The 27,676-nt window shown below is 40.2% G+C and overlaps 1 protein-coding gene and 1 pseudogene across 1 annotated transcript; both read left to right on the forward strand.

Moving 5' to 3' along the window:
- LOC116035217 overlaps positions 1 to 20,846 on the forward strand; it is a 34,815-nt pseudogene extending 13,969 nt beyond the window's left edge.
- On the forward strand, positions 502 to 11,060 carry LOC118495804 (procyclic form-specific polypeptide B1-alpha-like). The gene is made up of 6 exons (XM_036005004.1): positions 502 to 578; positions 1,684 to 1,727; positions 8,139 to 8,228; positions 9,741 to 9,935; positions 10,420 to 10,524; positions 10,916 to 11,060. Exons 3-6 carry the CDS (start codon positions 8,161 to 8,163, stop codon positions 11,058 to 11,060), a joined length of 513 nt encoding a protein of 170 aa, XP_035860897.1. The 5' UTR covers positions 502 to 578; positions 1,684 to 1,727; positions 8,139 to 8,160.
- Positions 20,847 to 27,676: the final 6,830 nt, after the last annotated feature.

Here is a 27,676-nt window from a genome sequence, read left to right on the forward strand (position 1 = left end):
GGGATTGACTTTGTAGAGTTCCCCTTTTTATACAGGGTCAGAATCACAAGGAAGGCCAAAGCCATCCTCCCTGACCAGAGTCACCCCTTGTCCTGTGAATCCAGGCTGCTGCCATCGGGTCGCAGGTACCTGCTACCCAGGTGTAACACCAAGAGATGGGATTTTTATATATATATATATATATATATATATATATATATATATATATATATATATATATTGCTCACTGTGGCGGCAAACACGAGACATTTCTACTAACGTTACCAAGGCAACCGCACACTCCTCTACTCTCAGCTGCAGTTTACTCGTCTGATCATCATTAATCTTAATATCTGTAATTCATTCTGGAAGTTCTAGTTTGTATAGATAATATCATTATTAAGTATGTATTATTAGATATAATCAACTCGTTTTATGAGCGCGCGTGTTTCTAGTGTTTATAATGTCTCATAAAGAGCTGTAACTTGAGCTCCGTAGACATATTTTTATAAGGGAGATTAAAGGTCAAAGTCCATCTCTCCAGTTAGTTCACTTTGTCCCGTGTTGAGACGCAGATGTTTCTCCATGTTCAACTTTTGGTAAGTGAGACTTTTCAGTGTTGAGCGACTCTCAGCTGATCTCTGATCTCATGTTAGTTTTATCAATCTGTTAAACACAGAAATTCAGGTGTTTGTGTGTGAAAAGCTGCAGTTTGTGTTGAGAAGAGCTCAGCTCTGTGCTAACAGTTAGCCACCAGGTCCTGCCAGTGGCAGAATAACTTGTGTTGATTTGATTCTCAGTCATTTCTAATGTGCAGTAAAACTAATAGCAATACTAATACCACAATGTAAAAACAGTTCAGCATTGAAAACATTACTTAGGAGGTCACGTGACCCGGATTATGGTCGCTTCAGATTTCTCTCCAGCTCCGCAGGTTTAAACAAAGTAGTAACTTTTTCCAAGCAAACTTCTGTGTGTGTGTGTGTTTGTGTGTGTGTGTGTGTGTGTGTGTGTGTGTGTCTGTCTGTGTGAGTGTGTGTGTATGTGTGTGTCTGACAGCAGCTTTTTATTTTCACTTCCTCCCATCTTGTGATGCAGATATGTTTCTTTTTCAGCTGATTGCTTAGAGAGTCTGTGTGTCTGTGTGTCTGTGTGTCTGTGTGTGTGTGTGTGTGTGTGTGTGTGTGTGTGTGTGTGTGTGTGTCTGTGTGTGTGTGTGTGTGTGTGTGTGTGTGTGTGTGTGTGTGTGTGTGGGGAAACATTTGATCCATAAATGTAGATATTTTGAGACCCTGATCCATTAGAAGAATGACTTCAATCTTTTGTGGAAGTCATTGAAACAGGTGAAGGACAAAAAAGGCCTTAAATTGATTTCTTAACCCAAAACTCTTAAGTTAATTTGTATTTCTTTTCTCTGATTGTATTTTCTTGTTTATGTTAATTAGTCATGTAGAGGCTCCTATGTTTGGTTTCTATGCTCGACCTGAGGCAAAATTCTCTCTCTATATCTGAAGTGGATTTGTAAATGTGTCTTGTTTGTTTGTTTGTTTGTATATCTGAACTCTGAATAAAGAAATAAAAAAAGAAAAAAGAAAGTGTAAATAAAGGGCTTGCTCCGTCTTGTCAGGGCTGAACGTGCCCCAGCTCATCTTTATTATCATGTGACTTGTTTCCTTTTTAAAGTTGACTTTCACTTCCACACAGCTTGTGTCTCAGTTAGTTTCCTCCGTCTGAAGCTCCAGCTGAAGGTAATGTAATTTACCTTTCTGGTAGTTCAGTTTGAGAGCAGAAAGCTGCAGAGAAACTAACACAACTCTGACTGGAGACTCAAACTGTCCAACTGCACAAAGATCCTCCGCCGTGTTGGCTGGATTTCTGGGAGAGGAACGCAGAGACCGAGTGCAGGTATTTACATACACCAAATGTGAAGATATATCAGCTCATTCTACACAGATCAAGCAAATAGAAATTCAATAAATACAATCAACATTAGGTTAAGATGAAATTAAAATATGTTGGCTGGCAGGAAGTTAATGTTTTTAGTGACATACAGCTGTGAAGCTCTCTATCTGATAACTAGTGTGTGTGTGTGTGTGTGTGTGTGTGTGTGTGTGTAATGTTTTTAGTGACATCCAGCTGTGGAGCTTTCTATCTGATAACTAATGAATGTTTGGATGGACCACTAATCTGCAAATGAAAACATCTTTTTTTAGCTAGTTGAGTCAGTTAATATCTGAAGAAAGAATTAACAAATTGTGAAATATATATTACTTTCCATGAGTAATTCCAGAGAGATTAATCCACAATTGAACTGCTATTTAGTCATCTTTCTGGATGAAAATACAATATTCTGCTGTTTCCGATGCAGACCTGTGCAAGAGCCAAGATGGCGGCTGACTGATTGGTCTACTGACCAATCACATGCACTTTTATCAGAGGAAAGAGTGTTTGCTCAGCCAATAAGATAAGCCAAGCGGGAGGGACTTGTATTGAGTGTTGGAGGACGAGTCCAGAGAGGCCAGGAGGCCCCTGGAGGCCTGGAGGCTGAAATGAGTCTGATTGGCTGACTGATGTCTTATAGCAGACAGATAATACATTAGAGGTCACAGAACTAATTTTTTTGGATAAAAGCGTATGGACTTTAATTTAAATAGTTGTATATTTGTGTTAGTTCCAAAGTGTATTTCTATTGCAATTTCCCTGATTGCCAACACCTAGAAGAACTCTTTTCAAAAGCCAAACTGCCATAAGGAACTGCCATTATTGTTCTCTGTGTGATTTCAATACATGTCTGTTTAGTCTTTCTTTTGTCTCTTTAGTCATATAACAGTTTCTACATTCATGGTACATCCCTGCAGCATATACTGATAGCCCAGGTTCTCCTGAAAGACAAGATGTCTAGAACTTGATGGTTGCATCACAGGGTTGAAATTCTCCAACCATTATTTTTATTTTTTTTTATTTAACCTTTATTTTACCAGGAAAAAAGTCCCATTGAGATTAAAAACCTCTTTTTCAAGGGAGTCCTGGCCAAGAAGCAGCAACAAAGTTATAAACATACAATACTATTACATATACATTATGAAAAACAATTACAAAGAATCGACTCAAATGCTCTCAATCTGGACTTAAAAGCGTTCAATGAAAGTAATTCAGTCAATTTCCAGTCTTTTTGCAACATGTTCCATGTGTGGGGGGCTGAGTGAACAAAAGCCCTTTTTCCCAATTCTGTACGGGCAAGTGGAACAGCGAGCAACAAAAGATCATTCGAACGCAAACAGTGAGAGCCAACACTCCTCCGTGAGATTAAATTACAGATGTAGGAAGGCAAAAGACCAAGCATGGCCTTATAAATGAAAGTATACCAGTGACCCAGCCTCCTGGAGGACAAAGAAGGCCATCCCACTCGGGAATACAGTTCACAGTGATGGGTCAAGACCTTGCAATTAGTAATGAACCGCAGAGAAGCGTGATATGCAATATCAATCTTGTGGAGACATTTGGCAGAAGCATTCATGTACAACAGGTCTCCATAGTCTAAAATAGATAAAAATGTTGCATTAACAAGGCGCTTTTTTGCCTCAAAAGAAAAACAAAATTTATTTCGAAAGAAAAAGGCCAATTTTAGTTTAAGCATTTTCACAAGATTGTCTATATGGGGCTTAAAAGTCAGGGAGTCATCAAACAAGATACCAAGGTACTTGTAGGTGTGAACCATCTCTATGACATTTCCCTCAAGAGTGGACACAAAGGGGATAGATTGAGGGACCTTCTTATTGTTTGAAAACAACATTAGTTTGGTCTTTTCAGCGTTAAGGACCAGTTTTAGCTGGATAAGTGTATGCTGGACCACGTCAAAAGCTTTCTGCAGATATTCTACAGCTTTAACAGGGTTCTGTCCAAAACAGTAAATTATTGTGTCATCAGCATAAAAATGCATATTAGCGTCAGACACATCTTGTCCTAAATCATTAATATACATGATGAACAAGAGGGGTCCTAATATAGAACCCTGCGGCACCCCCTTGTGGACATCCAAAAAATCGGAGCACAGACCATCACATTTAATGCACTGGGTCCTGTCACTTGTGAACCACGAAACAACATGATTAGACAGTCCCAGACATAAAAGCCTATGCTTTAAAATAACATGATCCACAGTGTCAAAAGCTTTTGACAAATCAATAAAAAGGGAAGCACAATATTGTTTTTTATCAAGAGCAACAAGTATATCATTTATCACTTTTGTAGCAGCTGTGATGGTGCTATGTTTTTTTCCTGAAGCCGGATTGCAGTAGTAGTAGAGAGAGTAGCAGTAGAGAGTAGGTCACTAGAGTACAGGAACTCCTTAAGTTGATCACAAACAAGAGATTCAAGAAGTTTTGACAAAACACACAAGTTTGATATTGGTCTGTAGTTAGTCATAAAGGCTGGATCACCTCCTTTTAATAAAGGGGTAACAAAAGCAGACTTCCAAACAAGTGGTATTTCTTTGTTTTGGATTGAAAGATTAAAGAGGACCATAAGAGGTTGAGCTACATAATCAGCTGCTATTTTCAAGAAGTAGGGCTCTATCAAGTCCGGTCCGTTTGATTTCCTGTGATCTAATGCTTTAAGAGCTTTATGCACTTCCTGCACAGTAAAAGGAACAAAATTAAAATACACTCCAGAAGACATTTGAGGTTCTGTGCAGGGAGTCACGGGGGCCACTCCTGTGGAGTCAAACAAAGAACCAGAAGCTATGAAATGATTGTTAAAGCTATTTAAGACCTCGGTCCTATCGTAGACAGGAACAGAGTTTTTTAAGACATATTTTGGAAGAGCCTGAGGTCTTCTATTTACAGATAGAGACTTTATCACTTTCCAAAATTTCTGTGGATTGTTGAGGTTTTCTGTTGTGACAGATAAGTAATAATCTGATTTAGCCTTCTTAATAAGAGAAGTACATTTATTTCTTAAATGCCTAAAATTAGACCAATCAGAGGGAGAATTGCCTTTTCTGGCTTTGGCCCATACCACATTGCGCTGATGGATGGACTCTGACAATTCTGGAGAAAACCAAGGGTTCTCTCGACCTTTGACTCTAAATTTCCTAATAGGAGCATGTTTATTTACAATCTTCATAAAACTCTCCTTGAAATAGGCCCAAGCCAGTTCCACATCTGGCAACAAACTCAAATGCCCCCAATTAACCAAAGCTAGGTCATGATGATAGGCTTGCTCATTAAATATTTTTAAATTTCTCTTGCAAATAATACGGGGATTGCATTTGGGGATTTTAGTGTTCCTGCATGTAGCAACAACACAATGATCACTCAAATCATTGCAGAACACACCCACTGATGAGAACTTATGAGGGACATTTGTTAGGATTAGGTCAATCAAGGTAGACCTATTTGGACTCTTTACATGTGGCCTTGTAGGTAGGTTGACCAACTGGCTTAGATTAATAGAGTCACAGAAGGATTTAAATTCACCAGAAACTGCATTTAGCCAATCCCAATTAAAATCTCCAGCCAATAAGAGTTCCTTGTAATTTAATTTTGACAAAAGATACTGTAAGGATGGTAATGCTTCCTTGATGGCAGATGGAGGCCTGTAACACCCCGCAACAGTTATAGACAGGGACTTAACTATTTCTACGTTCAAAGCCAAAAACTCCATTTGTTTAGAAATAGATTCAGATAGAACAATTGATACACCAAATCTTGATTTTACATAAATGGCTACGCCACCACCTTTTTTGGGCCTATCTGTACGATGAACGTTGTATCCAAGTATGGCGATGTCATCATTAGAAATAGATTTGGATAACCAGGTTTCAGAAATTATCACAATATCTGCATCTGTCGATTTCACCCAAATTCTGACCATGTCCATCTTGGGTAATAAACTGCGCACATTAAGATGAACAAATTTTAACCCAGGCATTGATTTGAAATCAGCAGGGGTCTGGGCGCATTTCAGCTCAGGTCCAGGGTTTGGTTGCACATTTCCAGATATAAGTAAAAGTAGAACAATCATCAATCTTCGTTTCACACTACATTTTGGAACAGACTCACGCGTGTCAAATGTTGAAGCCAAGCATTGCTTTTCATCAAGTGAAAGAGAAAGATTGTACAAGGCAAGGAAGGCCTGTAGTTTAGGTACAACCACAGGCAGCTTGAAGTTGAGGACCAGAACCAAATGAGACAGTGGAGGCTCAGGGTGCCCTGCTGCACCAGATTTAGTGCCACTATAGGAGATACCACACATGCTCTGCTTATTATTAGCAGTACTTACCCAAGGAGCACTACTTAGTCCCAAGTCCCAAACGGTCAACACACATAATAAAACTATTAAAAGTGCCATAATCTTCATGTTAAAAAACATCAGCAGAAACAGTTTGTGAGTAGCACAACCGTAGCTATTTTCCAGGAGGTGAATGTGACAGGCTCTGTTAGCCCAGACCCCAGGTGGAGGTGGATGAAACAGGCTCAGGCCTGATAACCCAGGCTCCGGGTGGAGGTGGATATGGCAAGCTTCGGGCCTGTTAATCCAGGCTCCAGATGAAGGTGGATGTAGCAGACTCGGGCCTGTTAGCCCAGGCTCTAGGCGAAAGGTGAATGTTGCAGGCTCAGGCCTATTGGCCCAGGCTCCAGATGGAAATGGATGAGGCAGGTTCAAGCCTGTTAACCCAGCCTCCAGGCGTAGGTAAATGTGGCTCAGGCTTATTAGCCCAGGCTCCAGATGGAGATGGATGAGGCAGGCTCAGGCCTGTTAGCCCAGGCTCTAGATGGAGGAGGATGAGGCAGGCTCAGGCCTATTGGCCCAGGCTCCAGATGGAAATGGATGAGGCAGGCTCAAGCCTGTTAACCCAGCCTCCAGGCGGAGGTAAATGTGGCTCAGGCTTATTAGCCCAGGCTCCAGATGGAGATGGATGAGGCAGGCTCAGGCCTGTTAGCCCAGGCTCCAGGCAGATGTTGATGTGACTCAGGCTTGTTAGCCCAGGATCAAGTAAAGCGGAGGCTAAATTAAACTCTTTTAATGTCCACCCAAAAAGACACTAAACTGCAACTTTTAAAACAATAAAAACAATAAAATTCATTTAAAACGAATTAGTCCAGAGAGAGACACTTGAGCAGACAATGAGCTTGCTGCCATCTTGCTGCCATCTTGGATTTTTTGTTGTTTTTTGCACTGCACACATTATTACACAAGGAGACCAGGGAAAACAAAGATGGGAACAAATGGCTTAGACCTGAGAGTGTTAAACTAGTCTGGACCCAGCTTCTTATCTGCTTATGCATCCTGTTTAGGATTGACCCATCTCCCAGAACAAATCATCTTGGGCTGAATGGAACGTGGGTCCCTGCAATCTGACATCAAAGTTTAAGTCAAAAGTCAAAGTATCTTTATTAGTCTCCCCATGGAGAAATTCGTTTTGGACACAGAGAGAAATTGCTGCAAGAGTTACAACAGAGACACACAACAAGCACAAGGTTAACACAGTTAGAAGAAAAATGTACATTAAACATCGAGGCTACTCAAAGAGCTGTGCAAATTATAAATAACCATTTTCTATAGAATACTTGTGCAATAAAAAACCGTCCTTCCTACATTCTTCTGTTCTACCATACATGCCTTACAATCATTCCTATTCATATTATCCATACATACATTCAGTCACAGATATACATTAATTCATGGTCATACGTTCATTGCTGCTCATTAATGAGCTTAACTGAGAGAGGGACAAATGAGTGCTTATACCTGTTATATTTGAACAGAGGAACCCTGTACCTCTTTCTTGAGTTCAATAGCTCAAACTCTGAAAACAAGTGAGAGTTATCAGATAGAATGATCTTAGCCTGCCTGATTGTTGCCTGATCAAAAAGCTACTGTGGGTTGAAGGGTGCAGGTGTTCCCATTATTTTGCCTGCCGTCTTGACAAATCTGAGGTTTGGTTGTGACTGTCAAATTTTGTAGTTTATTTCTGTTGGTTCAACATTAATGTCTCTTTGTTGTCGTGCATTTTTAAAAGCGATGTTCTCAGCGTTTTGAGGCTCCAGAGGTGTCTTTGATAAACGTCCAGGATAGAACTACAGCAGCTGATGATGCATTCAGCTGACAGTGATGACAGTGACAGCCAATGAGAAATGATGTTGTTTCCTCTGCAGATGAGAGGCTGAGTTCAGCAGCATGGATCAGTGTGAGGACAGAGGAACCACTCTGTGTGGGGAACAGGACCGCCAGAACAAAGCTCAGAGGTGAGACCACCATCTCTAACTGTCCAGCACTCACATCACTCCACCACCTGAAATACACAAACTTGTAGTGATGATGAGACAGACTCATGATCTTCTATGAAGTACTTTACTCAGTATACTGGGAGAGAGAGTGCTGCAACGTGGCCATTGTTCCTCTCTCTCACTAAAGGTTGTTTTATGCTTCTGCGTCAACTCCACACCATAGCTACGGCGTCGCTCCTACGGCGTCTCAACCCTTTCGGAGTTCTGCGTCGGGGTTGCTTTGCATCGCAGTGCATTTCACCGCCATAACGCTAGAGGGTGATAAGTCTGAGGTTATTTGCGAGGTGTCTACCAGACAGTTTATGTTATGTTAGCAAGCAAACTTTAACACCCACAAACTGCTTGCTGGTGAAGTGTTAATTTCAAAACATTACTGACATATAGACAAATTACAAACGGATAACCCCGTCATTTTAGCCAAAATATGTCTGAGTTTATTTGCAAAGCCAATGTCACTGAACTAGCATGTTGCTACTCCCCACAGTAGGCTGCTTGAAACATTGACTATGAACACACAGGACGAGTTGACCAATCACAGTCCATCTCACATCTAAAGTTAAAGACACACTGTAGTCCCAGCTCAGAGGTGAACACATGAACTCGTCTCTGTCTCACTCACACATGTCCAGCTGCAGTCTTGTATAAAGTACTTGAAAGCAATACTTGAGTAAAAGTACAAGTATTTTACCAGAAAATGACTTTGGTAGAAGTTAAAGTTTCCTTTTAGAATAGTACTTGAGTAAAAGTCTTAATGTATATTTACTGTAATTAAGTATTAGAAGTAAAAGTAAAAAAAAAAATGTTTATTATGAACTTTATGGCAAAAGGTTTTTAACGTTATCTTCATCACCACTGTTGTCCGGGTGTTCATCGTCTGTTACCATGGTAGCAGAGCCTGCACCAGGTGCTTCCATGACACTATCAATCATTATACTTCCTCTTCTTCTTCTTTAGTTTTGGCCTATGGTTGTTATGTTATGGTTGTCACTTGGATACAAACAGGCATCACATCACCAACTGAAACGGAGCATTATCTCGGCAATCTAGGAGCAATGATTCACCAAACCTGCTTTCTTCCAGTGGAACAAATTTCTTCTGATTTTATTTTGTAGTAACGAAAACTAAGATGCTTCGGGGAAATGTAGTGGAGTAAAAGTATACATTTTATTTAGGAAATGTTGTGGAGTAAAAGTGAAAGTTTCCGGAAATATAAATAACGAAGTAAAGTACAGATACGTGAAAATTCTACTTGAGTACAGTAGCAAAGTATTTGTACTTTGTTACATTCCAACACTGTTCAGCTGTCATCCTTTCTCACTACAGTCTAAAGTTACCTGTACATACAGGACATTACCATGATATCTAGAATGACAACTATCATCATATGACATGAGAGAATATGCACAGGAAATGATTTCCCACTATCATCACCATTATTCACACTCAACCTCTGTCTGTGTTGTGTTGAAGCCCAGAGCAGCAGCTCACACCTGAGTCTGCTGGACCTGGACCTGAACCTGAACCTGAACCTGGACCTGAACCTGGACCTGGACCTGGACCTGGACCTGGACCTGAACCTGAACCCAGCTGTGTGTCCATGAAGATTGACTGGTCTAAGGATTTACCTATAGACTTCAAAGATGGACGTCACTCTATTGATCCAAGGTGAGGATTTAAAACTGAGAAAAACACAACAGTGTTTGTGTCAGATTCTCAATTGTCAGTCATTGGTGTAAACTGGCAGCTTTCAGAACGCTGCAGACCGGAGCATTGCAAGTATCTGAAAGTTTCAACTCATCTCATCCAGAATCTTTGGTCTGAACTGGACTTTAGCAAGCAGGCCACCCATAATCCTTTACTAGGGCAGGTGGCCTTGCCAAGAATAGCAGAACAGCAGGGGGCAACCCACAAGCAACCTGCTCCTTTCCATGCATATCTGATAGTGGTCTACAAGATGCAGCCCACCTGTGTATTTCACATGGATTCACTCTGTACCTTTAAAACTCTTGTGTTTCAGTGAAAACACTGTTCTCCTGCATGGCATGACAAAACAATGAGCAAATATAGTTTGAAATGTATCCAAAATCCATTGTTGCACAGTGTTCTGGGTCAGTGCAGATGATATTCAGTTTTTATGTGTTTCTATCAGGAGAAAGCTGGAAGAACCAGAACCCAGCTGTGTGTCCATGAAGAGTGACTGGTCTAAGGATTTGATTATAACCTTCAAAGATGGACGTCACTCTGTTGATCAAAGGTGAGGATTTAAAACTGTGCTGCCTTCCAGTTGGGCTGATTTATCAAACACTGTTGATTATCTTTCCAACCTGCTCAGCTTTGGGGCATTGTTCTCTGGTGTTGTAGCTCAGTTTTAGAGCAAAACTCTGCCGTGTACTCATGCTTTGTTCTAATATTCAGTTGTTTTCATCACACAATATTTTCTGTTGTTTGAAATTTGGTTTGGTCCAATATTCACTTGTTTTGTGTTCACTCTAAGTTTGTTCAATCACAGTGGGCTCAGCAGTACGACCAACAATTTAACATAATTTATGTTGTGATAAACACTTTAAGTCAGAGGACCTTTACCTTGTGTGTGTCTCTGTGTGGACAGACATAATGTGAGCTAATTCTTCCTGATTCCTCCACAGAGTGGATCAGGAGATCTCAGAGGTTCCCAGTGGTCAGTCTACCCAGCAGCATCAAACACACCTGGACTCCATATTTATGGTCTGTACATGTACAACAACTACTTTTACATCTATCTTGTTCACAATCATCTCGTGCACTTTATAGACCAGAGGATTATCAGTCTGTCCAACATGGATCTGATGTTTGCTTCCATGATTTCAGTTTTATTTGATTCATATAATCTTCTGTTCCAGCTGCTGGAGGACGACATTGGAACATTTGTGAAGAAGGAGTTGAATAAGATCAAGAAGGTTCTGAGTCCAGATTACCCAGAATGCTCAGAGTGTCAGAGGGAGGGTGAGGAGGTGTTGGATGGTGAGAATGAAGAGCAGAGGAGGAGCAGCAGAGAGGCATTTCTAAAGATCACACTGCACTTCCTGAGGAGAAGACAGCAGGACGAGCTGGCTGACTGTCTGCAGAGCAGTAAGAGAATTTATATCTTTAGGGGAAGTAATCTGTCATATGTAACTTATAAATCACTTATTGATCTTCTTTGTTGTGTGTTCTTACAGGGAGTCATTCTGGAGTTTGTAAGCGTAAACTGAAATCTAACCTAAACAAGAAGTTCCAGTGTGTGTTTGAGGGGATCGCTAAAGCAGGAAACCCAACCCTTCTGAATCAGATGTTCACAGAGATCTACATCATGGAAGGAGGGACTGCAGAGGTCAATGATGAACATGAGGTCAGACAGATTGAAACAGCATCCAGGAAACCAGACAGACCAGAAACAACAATCAGACGAGAAGACATCTTTAAAACCCCACCTGGAAGAGATAAACAAATCAGAACAGTGATGACAAAGGGAGTGGCTGGCATCGGGAAAACAGTCTTAACACAGAAGTTCACTCTGGACTGGGCTGAAGGCAAAGCCAACCAGGACATCCAATTTACATTTCCATTCACTTTCAGAGAGCTGAATGTGCTGAAAGAGAAAAAGTACAACTTGGTGGAACTTGTTCATTTGTTCTTTAGTGAAACCAAAGAAGCAGGAATCTGTAGGTTTGAAGAGTTCCCGGTTGTGTTCATCTTTGACGGTCTGGATGAGTGTCGACTTCCTCTGGACTTCCTCAACACTGAGACCCTGACTGATGTAACAGAGTCCACCTCAGTGGGTGTGCTGCTGACAAACCTCATCAGGGGGAAACTGCTTCCCTCTGCTCACCTCTGGATAACCACACGACCTGCAGCAGCCAATCAGATCCCTCCTGAGTGTGTTGACATGGTAACAGAGGTCAGAGGGTTCACTAACCCACAGAAGGAGGAATACTTCAGGAAGAGATTCAGAGATGAGGAGCAGGCCAGCAGAATCATCTCGCACATCAAGAGATCACGAAGCCTCCACATCATGTGCCACATCCCAGTCTTCTGCTGGATCACTGCTACAGTCCTGGAGGACGTGTTGAAGACCAGAGGGGGAGGGCAGCTGCCCAAGACCCTGACTGAGATGTACATCCACTTCCTGGTGGTTCAGTCTAAAGTGAAGAACATCAAGTATGATGGAGGAGCTGAGACAGATCCACACTGGAGTCCAGAGAGCAGGAAGATGATGGAGTCTCTGGGAAAACTGGCTTTTGAGCAGCTGCAGAAAGGCAACCTGATCTTTTATGAATCAGACCTGACAGAGTGTGGCATTGATATCACAGCAGCCTCAGTGTACTCAGGAGTGTTCACACAGATCTTTAAAGAGGAGAGAGGAGGACTGTACCAGGACACAGTGTTCAGCTTCATCCATCTGAGTGTTCAGGAGTTTCTGGCTGCTCTTTATGTCCATCTGACATTCATCAACACTGGAGTTAACCTGCTGTCAGAAGAACAAACATCCTCATGGCTGCCTAAATTCTTCAGAGTAAAACTAAAACATCTCCATCAGAGTGCTATGGACAAAGCCTTACAGAGTCCAAATGGACACCTGGACTTGTTCCTCCGCTTCCTCCTCGGTCTTTCTCTTCAGACCAATCAGAATCTCCTACGAGGCCTGCTGACACAGACAGGAAATAGTTCACAGACCGATCAGGAAACAGTCAAGTACATCAAGAAGAAGATGGATGCAAATCTGTCTGCAGAGAGAAGCATCAATCTGTTCCACTGTCTGAATGAACTGAATGATCGATCTCTAATGGAGCAGATCCAACAGGCCCTGAGTTCAGGAAGTCTCTCCAAACATAGACTGTCTCCTGCTCAGTGGTCAGCTCTGGTCTTCATCTTACTGTCATCCGAAGATCTGGATGTGTTTGACCTGAAGAAATACTCTGCTTCAGAGGAGGCTCTTCTGAGGCTGCTGCCAGTGGTCAAAGCCTCCAAAAAAGCTCTGTAATTACAGCGATAGTTGGACTCATATCTTATCTGCTGTCTTTTCAACTTCTTTATTCGTTTTTCTTCATTATCGTCTCTTTAGGTTAAGTGTCTGTCACCTGTCAGAGAGAAGCTGTGAAGCTCTGTCCTCAGTTCTCAGTTCTGAGTCCTCTAGTCTGAGAGAGCTAGACCTGAGTAATAACAACCTGCAGGATTCAGGAGGAAAGCTGCTGTCGGCTGGACTTCAGAGTCCACACTGTCAACTGGAGACTCTCAGGTCAGGATTCATCAACCTGTTTAACTGATGGTCACCTAAATCCTGATTTACATTAATGGATACACTCGTAACATGCCTAAGATTGTCTCTGCTTGTATGATTTCAAACAATTGTGTTTATTTAGTTTCAATCTCTTTCCATGAACATGTTTTATGTTGTTTTCTTCTCACTCTGTTGTTGGTACTTGAAATATCAGACAGGAATCAAATTGTTGATGGACATTATTGGGTGTTTGACTGTGAGTAGAAAGAATCAGTGATAATGTTAATGTAACCCCACAGTATCCTCAGATCATGTGACTTGTGTTGTTCTGTGTGTTTGCAGTCTGTCAGGCTGTCTGATCTCAGAGGAAGGCTGTTCTTCTCTGGTCTCAGCTCTGAGCTACAACCCCTCCCATCTGAGAGAGCTAGACCTGAGCTACAATCATCCAGGAGACTCAGGAGTGAAGCTACTCTCGGCTGGACGTAAGGATCCACTCTGGAGACTAGACACTCTCAGGTATAAACACTGGATGAACATAAAAAGGAGGTATTTGCGTAAGAGGTCTCCAAGGAGAACATCTCCGGCAACTAAATGATAATTCCCCGTTGTTAAAGATCGCTGCAGTTTGGACAGATATCTGCCATTTAAAGAAACTGTTGTTTGAGAAATATGAATATTTCATTACCAGTGTTGGGAGTAACGCATTACAAAAGTAACAGAATTACAGTAATCGGTGTTGAGGAGTAACGGAATATATGTACCGGTGTTATGTATTCAGAATACAAATTATGAGTAACTGTATTCCGTTACAGTTACAATTTAAATAGTTGGTATTTAGAATACAGTTACATTGTAGAAATCAATGGGTTACATGACGATACTTCTCTGTTTCACGAGTTTATTCACTCTGAATAAATTAAGGCAACTCCATGCATTTCCCAGAAGCCCTTGTGGTAGCTTAGACTGCGGTCAGATTTTTGTAGTATGCAGTTCAGGACTACAAATACAAAAATCTATCTGCTTGTTCAGGTACACATTCAGCCAGTTGGAACAGAAGAACACACCAGAATAGACCTGTTTAGTAAGCAGTATTTGATGGCCGCATTCCTACACTTTTAAAATGCAATTCAATGTGTTAGTAATCCAAGTATTCAGGATACGTTACTCAGATTGATTAACATAACGGAATACGTTACAAATTACATTTTTGGGCATGTATTCTGTATTCTGTAACAGAATATGTTTTGAAAGTATCCTTCTCAACACTGACACTGATGTATTCTTTTTGGCTGTAACGCCGTAATATAACACATTACTAATAAAATGTCGGTAATATTATACCCGTTACAATCTCAGTAATGCGAGTTACAATGCATTTTAACCCAACATTTAGTTGTGTTTCGTTTTTTGAAGAATCGCGAAACATTTTGTCACAGAAAAAGGTCTGTGAGTGCTATTTCCTGTTGCTGGACTCGATGGTTGAGATGACTGCAGAGACGGATACGTTTGCCAGATGGACATTATTTTCAGGAGTTTTTTACGCTGCGTTGAAGTGAGTCACTGTTGCCATGGTCAGAGCCAGAATCTGACAGATAAAAACATGTCTGTAATGTTTAGGCTTGCTACACGTTATATTAGCATTCGTTGTTATCAGTGGTGTAAAGTAACTATAACGTACTTCATTACACTTTTAATGTACTTTTTCATTTTCTCCTTCTTTATATTTCTACTCCACCACAATTGAATGTCAACCAAGCCTATTGTACGTCTTACTTCACTATTTATGTTATGGCTTTAGTTACTTTGCAGTTTCAGATTAATAATACAAATGATTCATCAGGTAAAATTACAACAATAACTGACGGACAAACAAGCAGTGGAGTAGTAACACTACGAGGCAGAGAGCCAGCCGCTAAAGAGTCAAATTAACTTAAAGCTTCATCCAAACAAAGCACATTGCTATCGCTGTTGTGGAGGTAATAGGTAGACGCTCAGTCTAGGTGCTAGTTCTGGTTTTATCACCAGGTTCACTCAGGTGTGTCGGCCAGAACACCACTTAAGGTCAAATATTCCAGAGGATAAATGAAGGGCTGAGCGATAGTTCTTATTATGTTTATTCCTTTCTCTTTCTTATGAGAGTGAGTGTGAGTGTGATGGTGAGTGTGGTTTCTATAAAGAGAGAAACAAAATACAAATGAATAAATCAAACATGTATACTCATTCCTCTGTGACATTGTATGATTTACATTTACTCTCGAACGTATCGTCTGGGCTCCCGTGTTTTGACGGAAGTTACAGTAACTAGAGGGGTCAAAGGTTTTTTGACGCCACTGACTAAATGAAACGTCCCGTGTCATTAAAATATAATAACAGATTTCTTTGGGTCTGAACATTGTCGGAAACATTTGGGATAGTGTAAGTACCAAGGTTATAATCGTTAACGAAAACGAACAAAATAACGAAAACTAGGTGGGAAAAAAACGTTGTCGTTAACTGAAATAAAAATAAAAACAAGGCATTACAAAAATACGATAACTAAACTAAAACTGTAATGTCTGTTTCGAGTAAATGTCCTTAGTTTTTGTCTTCGTTGATGTCTTCCATAGAGCAAATAACGTTATATATCTTTCCGGCCATGACATTTCCCGTAGACATGTATAGTTTCCGACTGGGAACCCAGAAAACCTGACATTCCACGTCAAATTGAACACAACATAGTCCATGCACCTCGCCTGGCATCATAGCTGTACCGAAAGTCGGAAGAAACCGGCACCTATTTGATTATGACTGTCTGTGTCAGATAAAAGCAAGTGCCTTGCAGTGGAAGGTGGTAAAATATGTGGACAATTTATCACATCATTCATGTATGTCTTCTGTAGTCTGTTGGCCATTTAGGTGTTTTCCTGGAACACGTCACTTACACATTTTGCACATACTGCGGCGTCTTGTGTAGACTGTTTACATATTTCTGACCATATGTAGGCTACGTATTCTGTACTGGTGTTATTGTTGAATACATTGTGAATACATATTTCTAAAATTGTGTGATGTTTTTGTTGAGTTATTATTACACAATACTTTTTTCTGACCTTTTTGAATCCCCCGACAAATAACCCATATTACAAAAAAGACTAAAACTAATAAAAACTAAACTAAAACTAAGCATTTTCAAAAAATAAAAAATAAACTAAACTAGCAAACCCGCTTTAAAAACTAATTAAAACTAAACTGAATTTGAAAACAAAAAGTCAAAACAAAATAAAAATAAAAACGAATGAAAAATGCAAAACTATAATAACCTTGGTAAGTACACAACTCAACAAATTATATAACACAGGTATAGACGTTTTTAGACATTTTAATGCAGAAATATACCTTTAATGTCTCCATGATGAACATCCACATTTTGCCTTAAGAAACCATAGTAAATCTGTTTTGTATTCGGATATACAATTTGCTGTGGCCGTCACACTGAAAGTTGGCAATATGATAATTAATTAACTATGTTTAGTTCATTCATTATCATATTGCCAAGTATTGCGTGCGTGGCGTGAGCGTGTCAGCAGCGTGGCGTATCTGCTTTTTTTTACGGCTCCCATGTTAACAGGTTAGAGCTTGAACACTGCCTGCGTGACACGCACGTCTCAGGTGCTGCTCGAGCCGCGCCGAAAATGCGTGCATGCTAGAAATAGGACCAATGCCTATTTTTGCATTTTTTGCATTATTTTGAGTGATAAGCGTGTTGGAAGCGTTTCCAGGCAAAATAGAATAAGATTTTTTTTTTTTCATTTTTACACAAATACCTTTAATAAATGACATTTTGATGTTTGCAGATATAAATGTAATTTAAAAAATAAATAATGATCAATTTTCAAATATTGCACCTACCAATACAGAATGAAATATTCTGTAGCGTATTTTGCCGTCAATACTGTTGACGTTGTCTTTGCTGTAATCTCATCAGTATATATTTATGTTTATGTTTATGTGAAACAGACAAGGCTAGCAGCAGCGGCGCTGCGTCAAACATGTTTCTGGTGTGCAAAGACATAGAAAACGCCACGCAGCCGCCACACAACTGACACGCAACAGAAACGCCAAGCTCACGCCATGCAGCCAGTGTGAACCCGGCCTTAGGGTTACCCCCAACCCTATTAATGCAAACTCAGATCATTCTTCATTAGGGGAAGACACCCCAGGATAAACCATCATTTTTCAATTTTGAGATTTTGGGCAATTTTGCTTCCATACATGACTTCTTTCAGACTATGTTTACACTTTCTCCTAAATTCACCAAAAGTTAGCATTTGATAATGCCTCATTTGCGTATTTAAATGTAACATTTCAAAAAACTTGTAAACACATGAATATATTTGTTGTTGTCTAATATTTTATGATCCATATCTGTTTTCTCTAAATGAGATTTCTCAGACTCTGTGTCAGAAATCTCCACTTCAGCAGCACTCACACAGCAACCGTTCCACTTTCACTCCTATCTATATTCTGAAGGGTTTTACTGAGGGGTTTGTTCACTTGTCATTCATAGCCTGATTTGTTACATTTTATAACTAACAGTGTGGCGAAAATCACCATATTCTGATTCATGCAGTGATAAAAGGAGGTATCTAAACTTCCCTCTATAAAAACCTTTGAATTGAATTGAATTGAATTGAAAGCCTTTATTGTCATTGTACTTTACAATACAGCGAAATTAGGAATGCTACTCCACTGGATGCATACAATAAATAAAATTGACTGTAATATGTCAACAAAATTAATACAATTTAGAACCTGGCTTTATCTAATGTTCACATTTCTGTTCCTGTATGCAAATTAGTGCATATTTAACCAGATAATACATAATTTGCGTATTTAACCCTATCCGCACAAGCTTGTCGTAAGACGAAAAACAGCGAAAAATGGCATCTCCGTTTCATATTTTAATAATTTTACAGCCATAAGAGCTAGAGACTTACCGTCTTTTCCAGCTAAAAGCTAACACTCAGGCCGTCACGGGGGTGTTTTTGAGAATGTCATGACGGCAAAAGCATCTGGACTTTTTTTTTAGAAACAATTTAGATATTTTGTCAACTGTATAAGTTATAATGTTTATTTCTTCATAGTTTGACTACCAATACATATGAGAAGTGTTTTAGACAGATTCGCTTAGCTTTTATTGCTGTTTGTCATATCAATACATATCTGTGAGATTCATATTCCCTTTTATTTATTTATTTGTCTTTATGGTCCTGCAACCTTTTTTTTACATTCAAGTGACCTCACTGCAGCACAAATATTCTAATAGCCCAGTTTGTCCTGAAAAAAATGATGTTTCTAGATTGACTGTGGACAGCAGGGTTGATGTTTTACAGGCTTTTTTAATCTCTACAGAGAAAGGTCCATGCACATTAACACTGAACCTTGAACCTCCTGACCTCAGGACAGGACTTTGAGATGTATTTCTCCAGCTTTCAGACTGTTCCTTCATCAGTGTATAATGATGTGTGAGAGTGATGTAATGCCACCCCCCCTCTCCTCCTTTCAGGGTGGAGCCTGCTGGAGTCAGATGGTTGACACCAGGTCTGAGGAAGTGTAAGTGTGTAATTTACGGAGCCCCGGAGGTGACATAGAGGAAAAAAAAAAAAACGAAAGAGAAAAAAATAACGTGACATGGAGGAAAAAATTATCGAGAAAAGTCGAGATCTCGAGTTTCAGCCCCGTTTTACGGCCACAGGTGAGGATGTGTTTTATGGTATATATGCCGCCTTCTACCTGCAATCTGAGCTCCGGTGGCAGCGGGAGGCGGAGAGTTCCGTGGCTGGCGACAACGTCTCATCCCCCGGGGAGGAACACAGCTTCGCCTCGCTGCTGCGCCAGCCCCACGGTCATGTTTCGTCGTCCACAGTCCGAGTCCCACCAGACTCCCTTTAAGAAACCTGTGATTTAAACTTCAGCAGGCTGTGACCGTCCGCTCCGCTCAATCCTGGTTCTGGTTCTCCCGGGCTTCCCTTCCCTCCAGCGGGCCCAGCTGTACGGCCTGGGCCTCCAGCTGCTTGGTGTCAGTTTTGGCTCCTAGGAAGCGGGCAATAAGCTCCAGTTCCTGCAGCCGCAGATGGACTCTGCTGCCCCGCAATAGCTCGTCTCTGTCTGCCGGCCACCGGTAAAGGCAATGGAACTTTCCAACGAAAGCGACGTACAGGTCGTCCTGGACTACGTGGAAGATTGTTTTTTTCTTTTTTCTCTCCATGTCAAAAACTCGAGATCTCGAAATTAGTGTTTGTCTCCAGTCATGTATTTTATTTTTTTTCCTCCATGTCACCTCCGGGGCTCAGTACTAATTCAACCCTCTGAAGTCATCATCGAAGTGCTGATTGGTTAATAACTGCAGCTGTGTTGTGTCTCCTTCTCTCCGTCAGATTCTTGTGAACTCATTTTCGACACAAACACAGTGAACAGATACCTCAAACTGTCCTACAACAATAGGATGGTGACATATGTGAGGGAGGAGCAGCGATATCCTGATCATCCAGAGAGGTTTGACTATTATCATCAGCTGCTGTGTAGAGATGGTCTGACTGGTCGCTGTTACTGGGAGGTTGAGAGGAGAGGAAAGGTTGATATATCAGTGAGTTACAGAGGAATCAGCAGGAGAGGAGACAGTGATGACTGTGAGTTTGGATGTAATGATCAGTCCTGGAGTCTGATCTGCTCTGATGATGGTTACTCTGTCTGTCACAATAAGAGAAGAACAGACCTCCGTCTCTCCTCCTCCTCTGTCTCTGATAGAGTAGCAGTGTATGTGGACTGTCCTGCTGGCTCTCTGTCCTTCTACTCAGTCTCCTCTGACTCACTGATCCACCTCCACACCTTCAACACCACATTCACTCAGCCTCTCTATCCTGGGTTTGGTGTCAGTTTAGGGGTTGGGTTTGGGTTTGGGTTACAGGGTGGGCCCATGTTAGAGTTTGTGCCTAGGATTCACAGAGTGTCATATGGTTCCTCAGTGTTTCTGTGTCCTGTGTAGACAGAGAGTCTCCTTCTGTCAGAGAACCAGACAGTTGAGTCTAATCAGGATCATCAGCTGATGTTAGTGAGGAGAATGTGGGGATCACCAATAATTTCCTGAATGGATTAGATTCTGCTCCAAACAGCTAAATGACATGTAATGCTCTTCATCATCGTCTCCAAAAGCTGCATTCAGCAACCACCTCGCTGCTTATCTGACAGCTTCAGTTCCTTTACACATTCAGATTATTAAAACTAAATACAATCAGATAATAAATGATGATGTATTATTACAGATTACTAGCTGCAACATTAAAGTCATCAGTAATTAGAAACCAGTAATATCATACTGATTATTCTACAGAATCAACACTTTTACTTTTGGTATTTTACGTATTTTTATGCTGATACTTTTGTACTTTTACTTATTTCTACACTGTAGTATCAGTACTTTAACTTGAGTACTTTGTGGTATATTTTATATTCTTAATTTTTATTATGATGTAATGTTATTTTGTTATTATAATTCTAAGAGTCAGACCTTTTTGTTGTTAGTAAACCTCTGTACAGATCTGTTCTGCTCATCTCCACGTTTGTTTTCTCCCCTGAGTGATTCTGATTGGCGGGCGACGTTTGAACGGAAAAAAAGACTTTCCTGTTGGACGTTTTGGGCGAGTTCCAAACGACGACCACGAGTTGATCCTGTTTGAATTGAATTGTTTTCTCCCCTGAGTGATTCTGATTGGCGGGCAACGTTTAACCCTAACCCTCTCGCCTGTTTGCGGCTTACGGTCAGCTCTGTGCAGGGCTGCAGATCTGATAAGAAGGAGAAACAGCTATTTTTAAACATTATCAAAGACTCAAATATCTACAGGTGTTTGGATATGAGCCTAGCTTTTCTAGAAGCTGGTTGAAGGAATGAAAGAGAGACGCTGTGTTCACACGCTCCAACAAGTCCTCCACCGCTGGAACATGCTGGAAGCGTGTTAATAACTTGACATTTAAGGGCCAACAAAGATGCAGTTTGTGTTGAGGCCCACCAACGAATGTATTGTTTTCAGGGGTTGAAATGTTTTGATGTTGATCAATCTTTTATTCTTGTTTTATTGAGACTGTTTTAACTTGTTCTCTTTTATCTGCTGGTTTGGGTCCCTTAATTTGAAAAATGAGCATCAACTAAACAGCATCATTAAGAGGTGTGCAGGAAAATTGCAGGAATTGACTTTGTAGAGTCCTCCATTTTATACAGGGTTAGAATCACAAAGAAGGCCAAAGCCATCCTCGCTGACCCAAGTCACCCCTTGTCCTGTGAATCCAGGCTGCTGCCGTCGGGTCGCAGGTACCTGCTACCCAGGTGTAACACCAAGAGATGGAAGAGCTCATCTGTACCTGTTGGCATTGGTCTCATTAATACCTTGATGTAATTTGTACATGTTTTTTTTTCTCAGACTCTGAGAAATCTCCACTTCAGCAGCACTTACATACAGCAAACTTTCCAGTTGTATTCCTATGTATATTCATAAGGTTTGTACAGAGGGGTTTGTATGTATATCACTCAGAGTCTGATTTATACAACATTTATACCTAAAATGGTGCAAAAATGATTTTTTTTATGGCTGTTGACAGTATTTTCTGATTAATGGAGTGATAAAAAGAGATATTAAAAATCTCAGAAAAAAACTTTTGTATATATCAAAATGAAACAAGAATTTTGAATCTGGCTGTATCCATTGTTCAGATTTCTCTTCTGGAAATATATGCAAATTAGCAAATATTTAATGAGATAATACCTTATTTGCATATTTAAACATACATATTCTAAAAACTTGTAATACAAAAGATAATTGTCTTAATGTCAGTAATCAACTGGGGAAGTTCCATGCTGATATCTACTAGTATTTTTTTTCTTATTCACCTGGGGTGTCTCCCCTTAATACCTTGATGTAATTTGTCCCGTTGGAGTATGGAATTTGAATGTATGTTATGTTGTGTATGGGATGCTGTCTTCTGTTCTCTGCTGGCTGTAGAAAGAATTGCCTCATTTGGGGATAATAAAGTTTGATCTTGAATGACATGTTTCCTGTGAACGGTGTGAAACAGCTCTGAGTTCGGTTTTCTCTGGTTTGGTGGGCGTGTCTCTCTGTTATTGGCTGTGTTCCAGCTGATAGCCAATCAGCAGAGACGTGTCTGTAAACTCGTGGTAATAAAAAGGCAGAGCGTGTATGATGAATGAATATAATTGGGATGCTATATAATGAAATCAATGGTTCTGTAGCTCTAGGGCACCTCTCCCCGATTTGAGAAGAAGAAGGAATTCATCAGGGTTGCAGCAGCTCTCCACTTTTATTCATAATGGTAGCAGAAATGTCCATTTTGATCCAGAATAGTTGCATTGAAGGGTTAGTTGTGAGTGACAGACACATTAACAAAAGTGAATTGGCTGACGACACAACTTTATTTTTAAAGAATGAAAATCTAATTCTCTTACAAACTATCAACCAGTTTTCAAGAGATTCAGGCTTACAACTGAGTTTAGATAAAAGTTAAATATTAACATTACATGATTATCCCTTGTAGCCTCGGTATAACATAAAGGTCAAGTCACAAGTCAAATATTTTGGGATTTTTATTTCCAGGGATAAGATAACTTCAGAGCAGGGATGCACCGAATCCAATATTTGGCTGAATATTGGGCTTTTTGAAGGGGTTCTGGTTTCTGTCGAACCTTAGAATTTTCTCCCACCGAACCGAACTCTACGCTTGCACTCCGCGCGCTTCGCTGGTCGATGTAATGACGACACCGTTGATTACGGGAAGGTGTTTACGTAGGTGGAGCGTTCAATGCAGTAGGCTGTGAGAAAGTGAAAATGGAACTGGTGAGCAGAAAAAGTGTAGTTTGGCAGAACTTTCAGTCAAAAGAAGACCATTCAAGTCCAGCTACATGTTCAATCTGTAATGCTGATTAGTCTGGTGGTGGCGAGGACCCTAAACTATACACAACATCACCGCTGTTACAACATCTGGTATGAAACATCTGAAAGAATACGAGTTGTGATGAAGGAATCTACAGACAGCAGCCAAAATGCAGCAACTTCAGGTACGGCAAAGGAAGGACAGTCACTGTTTACTTCATTAATGAGTTTACTGTGTTCATGGACTGAGGATGGGACGAGGATTCAGCAGAATCTCAACCAGTGGAATCAGTATTCAGCCGAACCCCAAAAATCTGGATTTGGTGCATTGCTTCAGACAAAATGAATATATGGAACAATCTAGAGAAGTGTAAATTAATCTTAAATATGTTGTTGCAGAGAGATATCACAAGCTTTGGGAGAGTCTTATTATATTACAAATATGATCAAAGCCATAAACAAGGTTGATTTAAAGTTCACATGGAGGAACAAGTGTCAGCACATAAGGAAACTTGACATGGTTCAAAACTATGAAGATGGAGGTGTGAATGGGATTGATTTTGATATAATGAATGGTGTCTTGAAATTGAAATGGTTCAAATATTTTATTAATAACAGGCAGTCCTTTTGGTTTACTGTCCCCAATTTAATATTGTCAAAAATGGGTGGAATAAACTTTCTCCTGCGATGTGATTTTAAATGCAATTCATTACCCGTCAAACTTTCTGCTTTCCATCAGCAGGTCCTTCTCTATTGGAAGTTAATCTACAAACATCATTTTACACCTTATATACTCCAGTTTGGAATAATAGATACATATTGGTAAGCAGAAAATCTTTTTATATGGAGTAATGGCAATCCAAGGGAATCTGGGTAATTTCTCCCTTTATGGACGGTAATGGAAGCACGAGGAGTTTAGTGAGAAATATCAACTTCAATGTAATGTCAGGCATTATAAGCTATACTAGTAGTCAGGTTTCCATCTAATTGTCAAGCCAATTTTGAGTGAACTTTTAAAATGTTGCAAAAAAGAAAATGTGAATTAGAAGTGTTTCCATCAACTGGTTTAGAGCGAATAAACAAGACCATACAAAGCGTAGTTTGGTCACAAGTTGACGTTACACATGGTTGTAGATTGCAAACCGTCTTGCTGAATCAAAGAGTTTAGAAGGTAAGTTCTTTGGCTAATGGAGAGAGGTAGCATTGTACCAGTTGGCCACCTGTGCAGAATACAGGGTTGTAGCAGAGACATTTGGTGTCAGTGAGACAACCGTTCATCGCTGTGTAAAGGCGGTGTGCTGGGCCATACGATTCAAGCTGTTGAACCAATTTGTCAATTCACCCAACGTGGCTGTGGCACAGGCTGTACAGTATCGCACCGCAACTCCACCACGCACCTTGTGCAACAAGCGTACGGCGCCCTGAATGGGACCCGTATCCCGATCCTTCCCCCATCCGATGCATACCGGGACTATAGTCACGTGACTTGCATGTTCGCTACGTCACAACTTATTGGGCAAAGCTGTTTATCTCCCATTTTGCGCATTAACTCTTTTTCGAAATAGGCAAAAACCACCTCAAGAAAGCTTAAAAACGTTTTGGCAAATTTGAGGTAGTTTTTTCGAATTTTGCCTCAAGCTCAACACTGCCTGTCTGTCTCTGCATTTGGGTCCGCAATTCTCTGAACCTTGTGTGTGTGTGTGTGTGTGTGTGTGTGTGTGTGTGTGTGTGTGTGTCGGTGGCCAGATGTACTCCGCATCTCCGGCTGTCCTTCACCGATTTTTACAACATACTCTCGTTATACAAATGCCCTCGCTTTGAATATCCTTATTCGCTAGAAATGTCCTCGCTTCTTAAAGCGTTCGGTCTCTTTGAGAAAACACATCTGAATCTATGTTTTGTACATAATAACAATAATAATTTGTGACTGTGAAATGAAATAGGAATTGAGTTAATTTCAGTCTAATGTCTGAAGAGTTTGGAGTCATTTTCCAGTCTCTGATTCACAGATTTATTTATTTTATATGTTTGTATTTGTGTGAAACTTTGATTCCCCCTGAAGGTACGCAGACAAACGAAAAGCGCAAGCAATGCAGACTTCATGTGTTAACAGACAGACAGAGTGTGTGTGTGTGTGTGTGTGTGTGTGTGTGTGTGTGTGTGTGTGTCATAGTTCATGTGTTAACAGAAAGACAGAGTGTGTGATGTGTAGTTTTAATTTGAAAAGCCTTCAGGTCAGTTCAGAGACAAAGGAATGTAAAGAAAAACAGTGTTTCCATTATTTATCTGTCATACGTGTCAGATGACTTATTTATTTCACACGGATCCTTTATTGATGAAACACACTCACACACAAATAAACACACACACACACACAAATACACACACACACACACACACACACACACACACACACACACAGACACACACACACACACACACACAAATACAAATACAAATACACACACACAGACACACACACACACACATGTGCGCATACACACACAGACACACACACCCACACACACAGAGACACACATACGCACACACACACACACACACACACATGAACACGCACGCACTCACACACACAGACACACACACACACACACACACACACACACAGACACACAAAAACAAATACACACACACAGACACACAAACACACACACACACAGACACACACACGCACACACACACACACGCACAGAGACACACACACACAGAGACACACACACACAGAGACATGCACACACATGAACACGCATGCACTCACACACACACACACACTTACAGACACACACACACACACACACACACACACAGAGACGCACACGCACACACACACATACAAGCACACACATACCCGCATGCACTCACACACACATACACACACACACACACACACACACACACACACACACACAGAAACAGACCTTCAAGCGTCAAAAACGTTGAATGTCGATAAACGCAACAAAATGTCAAAAAAGTGACAAAAATGAAGGAAAAACACTGAAAAAAACATTTAAAAAAGGAGACAAACAGCGGGAAAAAAAACATTGAAAAATCTTCAAAAAACTAGGGAGTCACAAGTATCATGTTTATCTCAAATGATGAACAAAATTCTTTATTAGGAATAACCCCTTGAGATGGAGCATCTTGTTTTTCGACGTGGTCCATAACAAAGTTTAGACTTTCTGTTATCAGATGTCTTGATGAAAAGTTCCTATAGCTGCTGTAATGTCTTCATATGGTCCGTCACTTTATTTAGTCCACATCCTGTTCAGATCTACCTACTCTGCTGTAGTGTTCCTTTTTATTACTGTTTAACTTATTTCATCATTTTATTTTACATTTTATTGTTATCCTTATTAATACATACTGTCTGTATATGTTTATACTAGGGCTGTCAAACGCGATTAATCGCTGAATTTCTATAGTTAATCATGATTAATCGCATAATTTATCACATGATTAAAATTCTATTATTTTGCATTTCAAACAGTTTTTAAGTACTTATTAACAATGGAAAGCCGTTACCAGTGGATCTTGATTGGGGATCAATAAAATGCAAAGAAAGTTACTTTATGAACTTGATTTTAAGATTTGTTGATGTGATACGAGGAAGTGGCAGCTTGATGAGAAGTAACGGTGCTGCAAAGGGTCAAAATAGTAGCCTGTTAGGCACGACGCAAAGCTGAGTGAAGTGTAAAATATATATGTGTGTGTGTGTGTGTGTGTGTGTGTGTGTGTGTGTGTGTGTGTGTGTGTGGACTTGAAAGTAATAAATGCCGTTTTTTTTTTTTTTTTTTTTTTCTTACCTTGTATCAGCATTATCATTGTTACTAGTAATACTACTTCCATTAATTATAATTATTACTATTTGTTTGGGTGTTGAGTTATAACTGAAATTGCCATTACTACTCTCTCTTTATTTCCTTTCCTGAGCCATGCAGGGTTGGCTTTGGGGGGTTAAAAATGTTAAAATGACATGGTCTTTTGTTACACCCTTGTGTTATCACTTCTTTTATGAAAATGTCAATACAGAAATTGTAAAAAATAAATAAATTAATACATGCCGGCGATTAAAAAATAATGAATCGCATCACGTCAGCCCTTAATCGCATCACTATTTACGCGTTAACGCTGACAGTCCTAGTTTATACTTATATTGTCTATATTCTTTTTATCACTTCTTATATTTAGAGAATGTGTGACATGCACCAACAACACCATGACAAATTCCTTGTATG

This window comes from Sander lucioperca, chromosome 1, assembly GCF_008315115.2.
Source record: "Sander lucioperca isolate FBNREF2018 chromosome 1, SLUC_FBN_1.2, whole genome shotgun sequence".
Classification (NCBI taxonomy): domain Eukaryota; kingdom Metazoa; phylum Chordata; class Actinopteri; order Perciformes; family Percidae; genus Sander; species Sander lucioperca.